Consider the following 17,884-nt stretch of genomic DNA (forward strand, 5'->3'; position numbering starts at 1 on the left):
CCTTCATCTATTTTCTCTGTATTATTTCCCTAGCTTTATCTGGTATGTGTCTTTTCCAAGTTTAATTTTTTTTTAAGTGAATCAGTCACTAGGCAGGAGCCCGAGAGCAGAGAACAGGGAGGAGGTGGTTGCACAAGTGGAGGAGAGAGATGGGATGACGTTAGGGGCTGACCTGGAAGTGGTGGCCAAGAGGGGAAGCCATGGGGCTTGGAGAGAGATTAGGAAGTAGAACTGGCCCAAGTCCATGACTGACAGGATGCTAGGGTGAAGGGGAGGGAGGAGTGAACCTCAGGGTTCTCATGGCAACCTGGGGGACTGCTGATGCCAAATATAAAGATGGGAGCAGAAAGAAGGAGGCACTGCTGAGGGATAGGGAGACACTAAAGCTGATTTATACATGTAGGCATAGATGTCTTATGACATGCCCAGATGTATGTGCCCCAGGTGGCTGGATATGTGCCTTTAGCTTGGAAATGAGAATAGGTCTTGAGGGAGGCATAGGAACCACACTTAGCATCGTGGGAATGGATGTGGGAAGTGTGTGTCAGGTAAGGACAGCAGAGAGCTGAGAGCTGAGACCCTGGACAAAGCAACCTCTTGCAAAAATGTCTCTAAAGGCAAGGGAAACAAAAGCAAAAATCAACTTTTGGGACTTCATCAAGATGAAAAGCTTCTGCATAGCTCAGGAAACAGTTAGCAAAACTAAAAGGCAACCTACAGAACGGGATAAGATGTTTGCAAAACGCATATCAGATTACGATCTCGTATCCAAGATCTATAAAGAACTTATCAAACTCAACACCAAAAATAATAATAATAATAATAATAATCCAGTCAAGAAATGGGCAGAAGACATGAACAGACATTTCTCCAAAGAAGATGTACAAATGGCCAAGAGACACATGAAAAATGCTCCACATCGCTTGTCATCAGGGAAATACAAATCAAAACCACATTGAGATAACACCTCACATGAGTCAGAATGGCTAACATTAGCAACACAGGAAACAACAAATGTTGGCAAGGATGCAGGGAAAGGGGAGCCCTCTTACACTGTTGTGGGAATGCAAGCTGGTACAGCCACTCTGGAAAACAGTATGGATGTTCTTCAAGAAGTTAAAAATAAAGCTACCCTGTGACACCACAATTGTACTACTGGGTATTTACCCCAAAGATACAGATCTAGTGAAATGAACAGACAGCTTTATCCCAATGTTCATAGCAGCAATGTCCACAGTAGCCAAACTGGAAGGAGTTGAGATGTCCTTTAACAAATGGATGGATAAAGAACATGTGGTTTATACATACAATGGAACATTACTCAGCCATCAGAAAGGATGAATACATACCATTTACATCGACATGGACGGAGCTGGAGGGTATTATGCTAAGTGAAATAAGTCAATCAGAGAAAGATGATTTTCATATGGTTTCACTCATATGTGGAATATAAGAAACAGTGCAGAGGATCATAGGGGAAGGGAGGGAAAACTGAATGGGAAGAAATCAGAGAGGGTCACAAACCATGCGAGACTCTTGACTCTGGGAAATAAACAGGGTTGTGGAAGGGGAGGCGAATGGGTGGATGGGGCAACTGGGTGAAGGGCACTAATGAGGGCACTGGCTGATTAACACTGGCTGTTATATGCAAGTAATGAATCATGGAACTTTACATCAAAAATTAGGGATGTACTGTATGGTGACTAAAATAATAAAAAAATAAAAAATTAAAAAATAAAGATACTACATTAAAAAAATATGCAACCGATGAATTATTGAACACTACATCTGAAACTAATCATGTACGATATGTTAGCTAATTGAATTTCAATTAAAAAGAAAATAAAGGCAGCATCCCTTCCTGTGTAAAAGAACATTTGTTTTGGCTTTGGGATAAATAGGTTATAGTACACTTGGGTTGTCTTCTTTTTATCCATTTACAACTGCTATTGGAAATTACTGTGGAATTTTATCAAATACCTTTTAAGCATCTAGTCATGTAATGATTTTTCTCTTCTAATTTGTTAATATAAGAGCTTATATTATCAAATTTTCATATGTTGAACCATCCTTGCATTACTGGATTGACCTTAATCATATTGAGGGTATACTTGAATTAATACACTGAAGGTTTTTTTTATAATAATATTTTTTTATTGTATTATGTGAGTCACCATACAGTACATCCCTGGTCTGAAGGTTCTTTAAGAAAATAGTTGTTCAGAATTTTCACATCAAAGAAAAATAGGTCTGGGTGTTATACGCAACTAATGAATCATTGAACTTTACATCAAAAACCAGGGATGTACTGTATGGTGACTAACATAATATAATAAAAAAAATTTTAAAAAAAGAAAAATAGGCCTATTACTTTTGTATGTTTTGCTATTTGAGTCATACAACTTTCAACAAACTTGCATGGAAAACTAATTGGGAAATGTACTTTTTCTCCCTATGATCTGTAATATTTTAATGTTTTAAATTAATTTTTTATTTTATTTTAAGCAATGTCTACACCCAGCGTGGGGCTTGACCTCAGCACCCTGAGATCAAAAGTTGCATGTTCTACCAACTGAGCCAGCCAGGCGCCCCCTATTATCTGTAATATTTGTAATAATATCTTTAACAGATATCCTCAATAACAATATTTTTAAGGATATCCTCTATTCCTTGAAGGCTAGACTAAATTTCACTCCAAAAGCACCTAGTAACGTTTCTTTTATAATGACACTTTTATTTTACTAATTTTCCTTGTACATATTTTATTGAATATACAGGCTCTCTACCTCTTCTTCTGTAAATTTTGGTCTTTTATATGTAGTTAAAATTCATCCATTTTCTCTCCATTTTCAAATGTATTACTTTAGCATGGTATAAATTCTTTTTATATCTTTAATTTTCATTAATGTTTTCATTCATATACTCATGTTTCTACCCACCCGCACCTATCCACCAATCATTCCATCCATTTACTCACGTATCCATCCACTCATTTAGCCTGCATTGACATACCTTTAAATTTATCTCTCTTTCCAAATATTCATTCAGTCATATATCTATCCACTTCCTCTTCTAACCCATATTCTTTCTACCTATCCAGCTGCCGTTTTATATCCAGCCTTTATCCATCTTTCACACATTCTCTCATGCCCGTCAACATACTTCATCATTTCTATGCCCATCTGCCCTCCATCCACCTACCAATTTACTCATTTGCCTTTCATTCCAAGAGTTTCTATCAATAGACCAATTCATCCCATGACTAACTTATGCATCTTTATGTTCAATCCAATCCACTTCTTCCCCAGCCATTCACCCACCCATCAATGTTCATGCATTCATGCACCCAAATATCCATGATAGCCCCACCCATTCTCCTTCATATTCTTCAAACTATCTTCCCATTCATCATACTATGAGCCATCCACATATCGACCTTGCTCATCCAGTGATTTGTACTGAGTGTTTATTCTGGGACTATTAATGTTCCAAGCACTAGGTTCTAGACACAGACCTGTTCAATGAAGTTCAGAGTTTATTTGGGGAAACAAACATGAAACTCAGTAATACACTTAGAGGCACAGAGAACAGCACAGAAAGCCAGGGACAGAAAGTTTGTTCAAAGTGTCTTGGCCTTATTAACAAGCAGAAATTTCCAGGTAGAGGCCATCTACCTTGGTACCCCTCACAGTCCCTCATTCTGAGCAGGGGATTGGTGCTGGAACAGAAGAGTGACTGAGATAGAGGGAGGGCACGATGACCATCAGTGAGAGGAGATAAGGGAAGCAGGGCAAAGATCCACATGGATCCTTATTCAGCCTTCTTCAAGAAATTGGGTGAGGGAAGGGTCCAAAATGTCACTCATCCTAGGCCCCAAAGGCATAAATTTCATCTCACCTGCTTGGAAAGTGAGACCCTTGGGTGGGGCTGGAAATTAGGCAAGACAGAAAAGATGGAACACCCAGAAATTCTGAATTTTCATTTACATTCAAGAAAATTTAGAGAAGAATTCAGCTTTATTTGGGGGTCCTGGGAACCATTTGGACATTTACAGACTCTGGGGGGTCTTTAGCCTCTGTCCCCACTATAGCCATCACCTTCATCCCCTTTTATGCACTACTCCTCCCCACCTTCAACTCCATAGTAAGATATTATATTCGTACTAGTATCAGAACATTCCATAGTGACCTCTGACAACAACTCAGACACTCCTTTCCCTCTTACCTTTATCTCTGACCCTCACTCACTTGGTGACACTGAGTCAGCATCTGCACTCCTCTGGGCCTTATGACCCCTATGTGTAAGATGAGGAATTGGGACTTGTGCCCTGAGTCCTTCCACCCAGGTTGTTCAGCTTTGTGTTCTCTCCTGGGCTGAGTTTGGGAGAGACACAGAATAAGAGGGAGAGCACCACTCAAGACATCCTGATTGTTCATTAGAAAATTATTCCCTGGTCCCTTTGTGGAGTCCACCTGGTTCCTGACTTGTGGGATGGGATTCTGTAGTGCAAGCACCTGATACTCAGCTTTTTCATTGTAATGTAAGTGCCTGACATTAAGTTTTTGAGTGCTGAGGCATCCGTTTCAAAGACATCCATCTCGAATAACTACATCCCCAGCTGTAACACACAGATACTAACAACACAACTAGGATAAGGAACCTGCTGCCCTCACCAATGAAATTCCCTTTTAGAAAGGCCTTGAGTAACCCAGAGAACTGACTCTAATTCTTCCCTCCCATGCCCTAATCCCCACTTTTATATGCTTTAAATTCACCAGTAGAAAGTGAACCCGTGGGGCGCCTGGGTGGCACAGCGGTTAAGCGTCTGCCTTCGGCTCAGGGCGTGATCCCAGCATTGTGGGATCAAGCCCCACATCAGGCTCCTCTGCTGTGAGCCTGCTTCTTCCTCTCCCACTCCCCCTGTTTGTGTTCCCTCTCTCGCTGGCTGTCTCTATCTCTGTCGAATAAATAAATAAATAAATAAATAAATAAATAAATAAATAAATAAAATCTTTAAAAAAAAAAAAAGAAAGTGATCCCGTGAGACCTTAGACTTTCCACCTTTGGACCCGAATAAAGGGAGAGCCCCAAATCTGCACTTTCTCCCCCTCTCTCCATCCACAACCTTCTGTGTGGCCCTCTGGCTTGCAATGTACACTCCAGGGCTTGTGAGCAATAAATCTTGTTTTCTTAAGTTCCCTGATGGTTTGGCAGAGGTGAGTCCTGTGATCATAATAAGAACAACAGAGGCTGGTCCAACCACAACACTGGCTCAGTGGTGGTAGGGGGATGTCTCTGAGGAGAATGTCTGCAGGCCTCACTTTGAGTAAATATGCCCCAGGGGCTTCGCAGGCCTTCCTAGCAGAGAATATCACTGTCAATAGGCTGAGACCCACACTACAGTTTCCCATAGGGGCCTCTGTCGGTGATCCTAAATTTTGTGACCATATAGTCACTCACTGATGATAAGGCTGGCTTGTCTGGCTTTTGCCCATCATGTGGGACAAATAGAGAACAAAGCTTGGCCCAAAAGTGCAACAGCTAGTTAAGGAAAGAAATGGGGATTTTATAGATGACATTTACACTTTGAAGAGAGTCTCTCCTTCTGCCAAGACTGATGGACTCACTGGCATTGTGGATTCCCTGTAGGAAAGCTACCAGCTACTCAAGCACTCTCTCCAGAGCCCTTTCACCAGTCCAGTCAGAAGCCAGCAACTCTGCTGCTTATGGACTTTTACTGGGGTATAATCTCTCAGGCAGTTCTCCCCATCTTACAGTTCCTCCTCAAACAACAAGGAGTTCGCACCAGATGGAAGACACTCCCTATAAGCTCTGCTGACATTCTCCACTGCTCTCAAACAATAGGACCTTGACAAACACTCTCTGAAAATTCTGCTGACAGGCTGTTCCTCCCCCACACCCCACTCTGTGGCAACACATTTACTCTTTGGCCTTAGTCAAATATGAACTACCCAAGGAGAAAATGGAGAAGGATGGGAGGAAAGGGTAGGAGAGGGAGAAAGAGACAGAGACCATGAGAGGCCCACAGAAAAAGAAAGTCAGACACCGACACAGAGAAGCACAGAAAAACAAAGAGATGCCAAGAGAACCCTAGAGATACATTGTCAGAGACAAACAAAAGGGGCGTGCCACTCAGTGCGCAGATAAAATGGAAAGTGAATGGAGAACAAGCACCTTCCACAACTCTCAGAGTCATCAAGAAGAAGACCCCTGATGGCATTGACTCCTAAGGTCACCTAGAAAATGAGACAACCTTTGCCTGGTTGATCAGAGGGCCCAGCCCAGGCTGCTGAGGATCAGAAGCCATGCAGTCAAAGACCCTTCCCCAGGGCTGTGCACTGTAGATGCCAGCTGGTCACATTGATGATCTCAGGAACTTGGTGTTCCCAGCAGGAAAGGAGGTGGCTGGCTTGACTCCAGTTCTCACATCCAAGATACTGACTACTGAAGAAATAGGCTGGACAAAGGCAGACAGACATTTTCATGTTCTGGAATCACCGGACAGGCCTGCTGTTCTTCAGAATGGAGTCTTGTAGACTTTTGAGCATCCTGGTCTTATCCACCGTTCTAGTGACTGTCCAGGGATATGGTCTGACTGACTGGATCTTTCCCAGTAAGTACTGGGGCCTCAGCCCTCACTCTGGAGAGAGGGAAGGTTGCTGGGAGGAAGAAACAAGGAATACTACTTTAGTTGCTTCCCACCATGTTAGCCCTTGCCCTAGGTTGGGACATATTTGGAATATTTCTTCCAATTTCCCTCTTTATGGAAGATCCCTGCAGTGAATGCAAGATTGCAGACCTGAGGCAACCCCCACTTTCAGCCTCTTTGAAGTGAGGGTCAGTTGGGGGTGGAGGGAAGGGTCACAGGGTCCAGGGTTTATGGGAGGGGCTATAGGAATCTGGGAAGCCTAGGAAACCTTCCTCTCACACCACAACAGAAACAGCCCCCTTTCTCAGGATTATTATCTTTATCTTTCAAATATAGTCCTATAAAGTATTTCTGCATCCCCAGGGGTGCCTTGCCTTTGGGATAAAAGACAGTATCCAGAAGTTTCTTTGAACTGAAGACAGTAATACTTCGTGACTATAGAGTAATAATGACACTTGCTACCACTTACTGAACATTTAGAAAGTAAGGAGTTTGAGAGATCTGGATTCAGACATGGTGGGTCCAAATTCTGGTTCCACCACTCAGTAGCCATAACCTTGGGCAAGTTACTTAAATTCCATGTGCTTCTGTCTCCTCCTCTGCAAAATGGGGATGTCAGTAGAACTCAATGGGATAGCATTTAAAATGCACAGAAAAGTGCTTGTCTTATGGGAAACAGTTGACAAACGTTAATTAATGTTGCTATGCCTCAGTTCCTATGATTAGAGCTTTCCGAACTTTGCCTCGTTTCTTCCTCAATGACTCTGTAAGGCTAAAATGATTTTACAAGTGAAGATACGAAGGTTCAGAGAGGCGAGTCGTAAGCCAGAGATAGGATTTAAAAACCTGACTCTCTGATGCCAGGGTGAAGGATATTAATCACTGAGCAATAGCGCCCCCTCCCCCCAGAGGAACTCCCAAACACTGACTCCTCAAGGAGGCCAAAATGACCAGATTAGTTTAGACCAGTGTCTTTCAATGGGGCGATTTTGCCTTCCAGGGGACATTTGCTATGTCTGGAGACATTTTTGGTTGTTCAGCTGGGGAATGCTATTAGCATCCAGTGGATAGAGAGCTGGGATGCAGTTAAACGTCCTCCAGTGCAGAAAGCAGCCCTCCCTTGCCCATAAATAATGAAGAGACCCCGGTGGCAAGGTTGAGAAATCCTGCCTTAGAGGGGGTGAGGCCAGGGGGTGGAACTAGGGCCAGGGTAAGAAGGTGGAGAGTAAGGGTGGTCAGAAGACAGGGTAGTGTAGGCAGTGTTGGGAAATACATGAGAGCACCCTGGGGAAAAGGTCTCCTGTGGATGAGCAGAGAGAAAGCAAACTTCCCCGATTCCCCAGAATTGCCTTGGGTTGAGAGAAGAGTGGGCACCATGCCCTCCAACATTCATGGTTGTAAAACTATCCTATTTCCTAGGGAGATGCCCCAGAATCCGGGAGAAATGTGAATTCAGAGAAAGGGATGAATGTACAAAGGACAGACAATGTCTGGACAACAAGAAGAAGTGTTGCACCTTCAGCTGTGGAAAAAAATGTTTAGACCTCCACCAAGGTAATATTCAGAGCCTCAGAACAACCGGCCCCTCTGCCCACACCCTCACCTTCTGCCCATGTGTGTGGCATCGTCCCTGCTTTGCTAAGGGCTGGTCTCTAAGCAAGATTGCTGGGTTGGGGAGACCTGCAATTTAGAGCCATCACTGCCCCTGATATTATGTGTAACATTAGATAGTATCTTCATCCTGTCTGGGCCTTGGTTTCCCCAAACAGAAGATGACTATAAGATTGTACCAGACAGTCTCGTGGTTGCTTTTAACTCTTATGATTTTCTTTCTGGTTTGTTTGGACTCATGATTTCCTTTTTCTTTTACTATTATGTTATGTTAGTCACCATTCAGTACATCATTAATTTTTGACATAGTGTTCCATGATTCATTGTTTGTGTATAACTCGTGATTTTCTGAGTCCCCAGGTGACTACTGTTGGCACATGGTTGCTGGAAGTGATAAGCAAGCTATTGGTATTTACCAGCTTTTTGCTGCAGAGGGGCCACCTCTCTGATTATTGAAGTTCAACTTAGCACCAGGAGACCTCCCTCAACTACTCCAGACCAGAGGATCTTTCCTTTACTCCTGCAATCTTAACTCCATGGCCATCTCCTTGGGCTCCAAATAGACTATCATAGACTATTTGGAGTAAAGACAATCTTTACTCTTCATTTAACAAATACGCATTGAGTGTATCTGAGACTCAATATAGGATTTGAGCAGTCTGGTCAGGGAGGTGAGGAAGGCTCCCTGAGAAAGCAAATCTGGAGTTGCGTTCAGAAGGATGGGTAATAAATTTAGGCATAGAGTGGGTGGGAGGGCTTTTGCAGGTGCAGGGAATAACATGAACAAAGGTTCAATGGTGGAGCCTGGGGAAGCCAGAGCGCAAGAGTACGTATGAGCATGGTACGAGGGAAAGGATCTTAGGTAGGTAGGGTCTGGTGGCCTCGTGTCTCACCTTGGTCCCAAGAGTGGTGGATGGAAATCCATTGAGGTGGACAGTGATGTGTTTGGTTTTTTACAATGCACACACAGAGGAGGAACAGAGTACCTTCATGGACTTCAAGAAGAGGATGTGATAGTATGGGCCACAAAGGTAGCTGAGGGGATGGAGAGGAGTGGGATATGTTTGAAAGGTGCCTAGGAGGTAAAGTAAGCAGGACTTGACAATGGAGCAGAGTGGGTAGGAGGAAGGTAGGTTTTTCATGTGCTTACAGGTGATGGACCCTGAATCCAGGCTTCCTGAGTTCAAGTCTTAGCTCCGGTTTTTACCAGCCTGGACAAATTAACAACTCTCCCCCACTGTTCCTCAGTTTCCCCAGATAATAAAAGGGCCAGTGTTAAAGGTTATTTGGAGGATCAAAGAAGTTGATGTGCATGAAGTTCTTAGAGCAATGCTTGGCACAATATAGCCAGGTGACACATATTAGTTTAAATGATTTGTTATTCTTGACTGGGAGTTCCTAAAGAGCAGAGGCCATGCTTTTTCTTTGTCTCTAAAAGCATCCTGCACATAGTTCATGCTCGATGAATAGCTTATTTAGTTCAGGTCAGGATGCATTTGGTTTTACCCTCAACATTCTGCAAGATCCTATACTGAGCCAGACCACCTGCTAGGAATGGGGCTCCAAGATGAAATCAGACACAAACTCTGCTCCCTTGGAAGCTCACAATCTTACAGAGGAGACCAAAGAGGTAAACCAGTGACAATCATGCACATGAGATCAGAAGCATGGTGGAATAATGCAGGATTGGTCCAGGCACCTGTGGGGTTGTGGGGTGTATATGGAGTCAGTGACATCACAGAGGAGCTGATGCTGAGATTTTGAAGGGAGAGTGGGAGTGTCACTAACGAACAGCAGCAGGATGGGCAGAGGGAATGCAGAGTGAAAGGTGTAGGTGTGTGGGATAGCAAGGGCTGTTGAATATTGCAGGAGAATGTACCTCAAATGGTACTGTAGTGAGGGTGGGGTGGGACAGAACCACAAGCAGGAGCCAGACTACAAAGAGCCTGTGAGTCATGGGAAGACTTGGCCATGAAGTCAAGGTCTTAGCTGTGGAATGATGTGATCAGCTTTGTTTCAGGTTCATTAGGTCTTTCCCTCTGGTGGGCAGGATGAAGGATTGATTGGAGGGGCCAGGGACAGGGGCAGGAGATCAGTTCCAAGCTATCCCAACAGCCCAGACATGAGACACTGAAGATTAAAGAGAGTGGCAGAGAAGTGAGCCAGGAGTTTTCCCTCAAGGACCTTAAAGTTTAGTTCGGATCTGCATTCATTTGCTAGGGCTGCTGTAACAAAGGGACCACAAACTGGGTGGCTGAAATAACAGAAATGTATTGTCTCAAGGTCCACAGTCTACAAGTCCAAGGTCAAGTGTTGGCAAGGCAGGGTCTTCCTCAGGTTATCAGGAGACCATCTGTTCCATGTCTCCCCCCTAACTTGTGGTGGTGTGCTGGCAATCTTTGGTAGTCTCAGGCTTGTAGACCTCTGCCTTCAGCTCCACCTGTGTGTGTGTGTGTGTGTGTGTGTGTGTGTGTGTGTGTGTGTGTGTGTCCAAATTTCCCCTTTGTATAGGAAGACGAGTCATATTGGATTAGGGATACATCCTACTCCAGGATGACTCATCTTAACTAATTACACCTGCCACAACTCTATTTCCAAGTAGGGTCACATTCTGAAGTACTGAGGGTTAGGACTTTCCGGGAAACAAACTGAGGGTTTCAGAGGGGCAGAGGGTGGGGAGATGGGGTAACAGGGTGATGGGTATTAAGGAGGGCACATGTTGTGATGAACACTAGATGTTATATGCGACTAATGAATCATTGAACACTACATCAAAAACTAATGATATACTATACAGAGGCTAACGAAACATAATTAAAAAATTAAAAAAACAAAACAAAAAAATATGAATGGGCATGGGGTGGGTAGGGGGAGACACAATTCAGCCCATCACAGGACTAAAGCTAACTGTGGGACAAAAGGTGCTTGATCATCTAAAAAAAACTAGCCCCTGCCTTCCCTGCCCTACTTGCCTTTTACTCATGATCCCATATTCTCTTTCCTGGCATGATTTACAGGGCAGGGTATGTGGCTTATATTTTATCATTTTCAAGACGCTTCCATATGTTTTATCCATTCAGGATGTATTTATTGAGCAGCTACTCTCTGCCAGGCATTGTGCTAGAAGCTGCACATTCAGGTCCATGAGGGCAGTCTCCCTTGTACCTCAGGACAGCCCTGTGCCACTAGCAGGATGGGATGTTGCATTCTCATTTTCCAGAAGAGAAAGTCAAGGACAAGATGGGTAACAGGAGAGATCAATGAGCACACACTGAATTGGGAGCAGAGCCTTAAAATCAGTCTCCTCACTCTCAGGGAAGACAATGGGGATGGAGACCACAAGGAATGGGGAAGACAGACATTCTCCAGGCCTGCAGACACACCAACAGCTCCGCTCTGGGGTCTCACTGCAATGTGCACCATACGCCAGTAGATCTGGGCTCTTGAGTGTGATAAGGGGAAAGGAGCCTGCTCCGTTCCATGTCTGATGGTTTCCAGGGATAACAATATCAGCTGCTTTCTTGGGGGTTGGGCACTCGTATTGCTCAAGTCTGGGGTCTCCCTACAGACGTATGCACCATGCCTAAAGAACCTGGCCCCTGCATGGCGTTTTTTCATCGTTGGTGGTACGATAAGGAGAAGAATACCTGCTCTAGTTTCATCTATGGTGGCTGCAAAGGAAACAACAACAACTTCCAGTCCAAAGCCATGTGCCAGAACATGTGCCCCAGCAATCGTGAGTCCCCGGGGTATCCCATCCTCACTGGGGCCCTGCTGGCAGGCCTGTGTGTGGCTGCTTTGTTCAGGCATGGCCACAGTCTTGGCAGGCCAGGTGCTGACAGTGCCAACTCCACTTGGGAGGTGAGCGTGCACCTGGCAGAGGGTTGGACTGCCGCATTATGGGAACTGAGGTTGGGAAGGGATCCCAACGTGGTCATGAATCAAAACTGGCAAGTATGAGGGGTGGAGGGAGGATGCAGACATGGTGGAATGCCAGAGACCAACTCCAGAGAGGTCACAGGACATCCAGTCTAGTGCTGGATCGCCAGCACTCTATCCCGACCACATCCCTTTTCTCCTGTAAGGGGGAAAGTATAGCTCCCCAGAGAAAACCCACTTTGTTTTCACCTCCTGTGCAAAGATGCACAAACGTCACTCCAAGACTCGCTCTGAAGATAAGCTGAGCCCAAGGTGCTTAGCAGGTCCTGTCCTATATTCTCACCAGGTTCCTAATCGTCAGTGCATAAGGATGCACCTGAACAACTACCAGGAGTTGGCTCGTGATCCAAGGCTCTGTCCATACACCTGACCGATGCTCCACGTTGGCTTCCACTCTTCCACTCCACGTTCCAAGGGCTTGGTTCTTCCCCAGACAGAGCCCCGGGAATTCCCCTTTCTCCAGCTCGGCCTCTTTTTACACATGGTATCATTCTCTTTTGATCCTGTCTCTATGTTTCTTTCCTTTATGTTGGATGTCTACAGCCCCCTGTGTATACCTGCATAGCTCCCAGTTTTCCCCAATAAAGTACTCTGTTTAGTCCTGTGCCTCCGAGACTGAACAATTCACATCTGTTGGTACATTACACTTTGCAGAGAGTAAAGGGTCATTGAGGCTCTTGTGACACCATTAAAGGGAGTGAAAACAGTCGGAACCTTGAGAGTTGAGAGCTCCAGGGACATTGTTATCCTCCTCTGTTTCTTCAAAAAATTGTAAGACCCTTTTAAGACAAGGGTCTGCGGCCATTGCCTTAGTTTGGATCCCCCAGAAACCAATCTTAGGACAAGGACATGGGTAGAGGAGTTGACTTGGGAGATCTCTCAACACACACAACGTTGGGGTAGGTGATACAGGCAAAAGAGGAGTCGATTATGAGCTGGTTACCATGGGGGCAAACTGCAGCTCACCACCCCTGGGGACCGTCTATGGAACCCTGTAAAACATGTGTCCAAATGTCTGCATTCATCTCCAGTGATGGGGCGACTGAGGCATTTATTTATTAATTCCCATCCCTTCTTGGATGCCTGGACTTATGAGACCCCTTGCTCCTCCAGATTATTCCCCACGCAAGCTGAGCAAGCTGTCAGGGAGCCAGAGAAAACCCACAGCATAGAAGTAGAGACTCTGACACTTGAAGCGGGAAGCTATCACTGTGCTCTGAATGTCCATCAAGGAGCAAAGAACTAACACAAGCTACATTGTGGATGAACCTCAAAGGCATTGGTGTCGCAAAAAAAGCCAGACACGAGAGGTCACGTACTGTATGATTCCATTTATACTGACATATCCAGAATAGGTAGATCCATAGAAATAGAAAGTAGGTTACTGGTTGCCAGGGGCAGGATTAGGGTGGGGAAAACAGTGACTGCTAATAGGTAGAGGTTGCCATTTTTAGTTTTTAGTTTTATTTCTTTAAGTAATCTCTATACCAGATGTGGAGCTCAAGCTCCCGAGATCAAGAGTCACGTGGTCTTCTGACTGAGCCAGCCAGGCATCCCTAGGGTTTTCTTTTGGGGTGATAAACATATTGTGGAACTAATATAGGTGGTGGTTACACAACATTGTGAAGGCACGTAAAAGCCTCTGATCTGTCCACTTAAAAATGGTTAATCTTATCTGATGTGAATTCCACTTCATTTTTAAAAATGGTTAGAAAAAAAAATGTGCACTAAATCCATCTCCTGCAGCTGCAGGTGAACTCGGAGGCAAGCTAAGAACGTGTCTCATTGACATTTCACACCTTAAGTAGGAAAGTTCAGGGAAGAATCTTCATGCCCCACGGCTGCTGCTTCTAAGGTCATAAATGATATTTAGTATTTCCTCCTGCGTCACCCATTCCAAATTACACCCAATAGTAGAGGTTCTCTGTTAGCTCTGGCATCCTCTCCTGCTTTCAAAGCACCATGACCTTGACACACACTCTGAAGATTTCGTTCAACCTGGGATCAACCTGTCTCCTCCAGACCACATGTTACTTATGGTAACATCTTTACTTTTTGACGATGGTTAAGGAAACGGGGTGGCTCAAAGAGAAAAAAAAGGAGAAGGACAGAAGGGAAATGAAGGTCAGGGAAAAAAGAGACCCAGAGGGAGACTCACAGGAAAAGAGAAAAAGGCAGGCACAGAGTAAAAGAGGAGGCACAGAGAGAAGGAAAATAAAGTGTAAGAAAAACAAGCAGACAGGAAAACAGACATATCAGGAGAAGTGTAAGATTGGAAAGAAGAGAACTGGGATATTCTTGATCTCTAAACTCCCCCCTGGAAAATGGAAGATGCTGAAATTGAACATGCCCTTTCTAAGGGAGTCTAGAAGTCCCAGACAAACTTTGCCCCCTCTCCCTGGGTGACCAGAGAACCAGAGAGCCTCAGTAAACTGAGAAGTAGAAGCTGCCTGTCAAGAGCCCTTTCCCCCAGGGTCGGTGCTGTGGGTGTCAGCTACTCCCACTGATGGCCTCGGGGACTTGGCGTTCCCCAGCAGAGGGAGTGTGGCTGGCTTGTCTTCAGTGATATGTGGTTCCTGTGCCAGGGCAGCCAAAGCTCAGAAGCAGGAGCTACCGAGGAGCAGTTCCTAATTTTGGTGCCACCAGCCAGGCCAGTAGCTCTTAAAATGGGGCTCTTGGGACTTCTGCCAGTCCTGGCACTCTTCATCCTCTTGGGGGGAGTCCAGGAACCTGAGCTGGTTGAGGGGTTCTTTGGCAGTAAGTACTGGGGACTAGGTCCTCCCAGTGGAGACATGGAAGTTGCTGGGAGGGAGGAACAAAGAATTCTACGGATGAGGAACGCCTCCTCCACTCAGCCTGGGGTCATAGATGGGAGAAAGGGAGATACTCACAGTCCTTCTCTCAGACCCCTACCATCTGGTAAGATGCCTTCTGTAAGTGCAAGAACCTGAGTCTGTAACAACAGACTCCCCACTATCGTTGTGAGAGGGAATCGTTCTGCAGGTGCCTGGACCAGGAGTTCATGAGATGGAGTAAAGGTGCTGGGACATTACGGGCCTTTCCTGCAAGAAAGGTCCCTCACCCTAGCACCACCGTTAGCAGCTATGAATCTTCCAGTTGCAGCCCCCAAAAGTCTCCCCATACCCACCCCTCCCCAGAGAGTCCTTGCCTGAGGAGTAAAGAATGATCTCTCGAAGTCCCTCGGAATGCTGACATATGAAGACCCCCATAAGTAGCAGCTAAAATAACACTGAGTGCTCAGGAGTGAAGCCATACATTGCAGGTTCAAACCCTGGCTCCTCTCCTTAGTAGCTGTGTGACCTTGGGGACGTTCACCTCTCCTCCCTGTCCTCCAGATTCCGCTGTTTATAAAATGTGGATATTGATAGGACTCCCCGTAGAAATGCCGAGAGGATTAAGGAGAAGAGAACAAGTGCACAGTGAGCACCTTGTTAATATTAGTTATTATTATTGTGCCCCAGGCCGCCTGACAGTGGCTTCCAAGATGTGTCACCTAATCCTCGAAACCACTCTATAGGCAAATGAAATAATCAAGGTCCAAAGATGGTGCCTGCCCACCAAGGGTGGCACAGAATTCAAAAGCCCAGCCATCTGACTCCACAAATGGAGATCTCAGTCACCTGGAAGAGTTCTAGCACCTTCGCCTCCACCCAGGGAACATCCAAATACAGGAAGGCCAAGGGACCATAGTAGTCCTAGGGGGCAGCGTTCTTCTCCCTGAAACCTCATGGGTGGTGGGGGTGGGAGTAGGGCTGTGTTTAAGGACTAGATGGAGAGTCATTGTGGGGTTGGGAGTGGGGCCAGTAGTGTGAAAATCCCGAGTCCTCTGAAGGTCACTACCTTCTGGGGACCATGAAGCGAAAAAAGGCTTCTCTGACTCTGCAGTGGTGACCTGGGCCTGGTAATGGAGGATTCTGGCCTTCCTTCTTCCCTTTTTCACCCTCCCTCAGATAGGTGTCCCCGAACCAGAGTACCATGCATTTACAGAGAAATCGACCAGTGCGCGAGGAGCAAACCATGCCCCGGGAAGATGAAGTGTTGCAATTTTAACTGTGCAAAGAAATGTTTAGACCTCAAGGAAGGTAACACACAAACCCCCTGAACTATCCAGTGCCCTCCCTCCTGACTCCCACTCTCCGCCCATCTGTACTGGCAGTGTCAGACCTCTCCCCTGGTCCCCTGACGGCTGGTTTCTGACCAAGAATCTGGGTGCCTCTTCTACTTGACCCAAATCCTAGCAGCACTGGACTGGGGTGGGGTTATTTCATTTCTGCCCCTATTCAGGTATGTAATGTGAGTAACAGAGTCTTTGCTTAATGGGCTTTAGTTTCCCCATCTGTAAGAAAGATGTAGGCATTAGACCCCATGGTTTCTTGGCTAGTCTTCTGTGATCCTCTGAGGTGCCAAGTTCCCACTGAAGTCCCATCAAATGCCAGCATGGGGTCAGGTGATATGATAGCTATAAGAAACAGGTATATGATTTATAGTTCCTGGCTTTCCCCCACCCCAGTCTTCTCTGCCATATAAATGCAGGATGCCTTCCCTAACAATTTTTTTTAACTCTTCCACTCTTTCCTCTCTGCGCATATGATTGAACTTTAAAGAGGACCATCAAGGACCATTCATTCATTCATTCCTTCAACAAATATTTACTGGTGCTCCGTACATACATGATGGGCTCCGCTTGCTCAATATAGGCCAGGGGAGGAAAGAAAGGTTTTCTCAGAAAAAAGATCTATGATTTAAGACCTGAAAGATGGGCAAGAAGTAGGCAAAAATTGGAGGGAAGAGCTTTCTAGCCTCAGCTAATAGCATGTGCAAAGGCCCTGTATGAGGAAACAGCATGCTCAGGCCTAGAAAATCCAGAGACCAGAGAGTAAGCATGCCTGTGGTAAGAGAGAGAAATATCAGGATGGTGAGGCCATGTTAAGTAGGCAAGTGTCTGACAAGGCAGGGTCCTCCTGGCCAGATTAAGGGGTCTGGTCTTGATTCTAAGAGCAACAGAATATCTCTGTTCAAATCCCTTGCCATCTATGTGACTTTAGGGAAGTTACTTAGCCTCTCCGAACTTCAGTTTCCTCATCTGCAAAGTGAAGGAAATAAGAGGACCTACCTCCTCAGCTTATATGTCAGTGTATGTCAAGTGCTAAGAACTTTAATAAATGCTATTGTTGTTGTGTTTCAGACTATGAGGTCTAAACAACTCTATTTGTATCTCATTGTACTATGCACAAAACAGTGGCCCGTTAAGTATTTCTCAAAGTTCAGGATATATCTGATTGTGTACCGTGAACATTCCTGAAGCATCTTCTCAGTGCCAGATCATCTGCTAGGAACTGGTGTACCAAGATGACGTAACGTGCAAGCCTCACTTTCTGATGGAGGAGTTAGAAAATATGAACAAAGAATTACATGGAAGTGACCAATATGTGGGCAAGATTGAAAAGCAATAAAGAAAAGCAAACGGTGAAGAATGGAGCCAGGAGAGACATCGTAGAAGAGTGTGATGGGTGGGAGTGTTTTGAGGAATGAATAGGAGTGTACCTAGTAAGCAAGAGAGGGGTAGACACTCCAGGCATGTGCAAAAGTGTAGAGAAGTGTAACAGCACCATATTTTTTAGCAAGTTCATGCTGCTCTAAAAA

General features: G+C 45.2%; 2 protein-coding genes across 2 annotated transcripts; both read left to right on the top strand.

Annotated features, from left to right (window-relative positions):
* Positions 1-6,543: 6,543 nt before the first annotated feature.
* On the top strand, positions 6,544-13,392 carry LOC113258288 (eppin). The gene is made up of 4 exons (XM_048222100.1): positions 6,544-6,634; positions 8,090-8,224; positions 11,850-12,017; positions 13,334-13,392. The coding sequence occupies exons 1-4, from the start codon at positions 6,544-6,546 to the stop codon at positions 13,390-13,392; spliced, it is 453 nt and encodes a 150-aa protein (XP_048078057.1).
* A 1,494-nt stretch (positions 13,393-14,886) lies between these two features.
* Positions 14,887-17,440, top strand: LOC125283102 (WAP four-disulfide core domain protein 6A-like). The gene is made up of 3 exons (XM_048222101.1): positions 14,887-14,977; positions 16,192-16,323; positions 17,427-17,440. The coding sequence occupies exons 1-3, from the start codon at positions 14,887-14,889 to the stop codon at positions 17,438-17,440; spliced, it is 237 nt and encodes a 78-aa protein (XP_048078058.1).
* Positions 17,441-17,884: the final 444 nt, after the last annotated feature.

This window comes from Ursus arctos, unplaced genomic scaffold, assembly GCF_023065955.2.
Source record: "Ursus arctos isolate Adak ecotype North America unplaced genomic scaffold, UrsArc2.0 scaffold_16, whole genome shotgun sequence".
Lineage (NCBI taxonomy): Eukaryota > Metazoa > Chordata > Mammalia > Carnivora > Ursidae > Ursus > Ursus arctos.